At 47.4% G+C, this 925-nt stretch overlaps 1 protein-coding gene across 1 annotated transcript; it reads left to right on the top strand.

Moving 5' to 3' along the window:
- Positions 1-235: 235 nt before the first annotated feature.
- Pmar_PMAR028447 (hypothetical protein) lies at positions 236-843 on the top strand (the record flags this gene model as incomplete). Its single annotated transcript, XM_002766819.1, has 4 exons — positions 236-336; positions 406-493; positions 524-654; positions 689-843. Coding segments are annotated over 4 exons (475 nt in total), but the record flags the coding sequence as incomplete, so codon positions are not given.
- Positions 844-925: the final 82 nt, after the last annotated feature.

The raw sequence follows: 925 nt of genomic DNA, 5'->3' as shown, positions 1-925 counted from the left end.
GTCGGGACTTGGTAATTATGAAGGCTATGTACAAGTATGGATACTTTGGAGCAATACTATCATCGATATCGTCATTGCTCTAGCGGATCGAGGTTAGTTCCACTTTCCAGGGGTTGTGTATCAGAGTGAAAACTATTTCATATCGAATGATTGTTGTGCTTTGTGGATTTCCTCGTCATCAACCGCGACCCCACTAATGAAGCAGCGACCCGAGCCTTGGTGCAATCTTCTCCATATGCCGTCCCCACACCCGACTAATGCTACTCACTCCACTACGCCTTTCTCTCATAGTGTTATCGCAGGTGGTATTGCAGGTATGGTGGAGCTTACTGCAATGTAGGTGTGGGACTGGGAGGTGTTTTCTTTCTATCAGACGCCATGGAAGTTGCAATAATCACCACGTAGGTACCCTCTTGATGTTATCAAGACGAGAGCTATGGCAGGGACAGGTCGACAGAAAAACATGTTCATGGTGTTATTGATGATATACTCTGTTCGCTTGTAAACGGCTGGTAATCACTAGGTACTCACCAGAGCAATCAAAGATGAGCGTATTCGTATCTATCGCGGAATGCTCTTCCCCTTACTGTCTGAGACACCCAAACGGGCTCTCAAGTTTTCTACTAATGCTCAGTTGCGAGATAGTTTTCAGAGGTGAGGACATACTCGCCAGATCGTCCTCAATTAGCTTAGTCCAGGCTCGGATACTCCGGCCAGACGCTAGCATTAATGAGTGGTGTAGGAGCTGGTATATGCGAGGGAGCTATAGTATGCTCACCAGAACTGGTGAAGATACGTATGCAGCTACCCGAAAACAGAGGCCTCTACTCCTCGAGCATACAGGTATGCTACACTTCTCTAGGCTTAATACCATTCATGAGACGCGACAGGCCGCAAGTGCGATTATTCGGCATGAGGGTGTTGC

This window comes from Perkinsus marinus (assembly GCF_000006405.1).
Source record: "Perkinsus marinus ATCC 50983 genomic scaffold scf_1104296971622, whole genome shotgun sequence".
Lineage (NCBI taxonomy): Eukaryota > Perkinsozoa > Perkinsida > Perkinsidae > Perkinsus > Perkinsus marinus.
The sequence above is the reverse complement of the archived record's forward strand: the minus strand, read 5'-3'. Positions and strand labels throughout refer to the sequence as shown.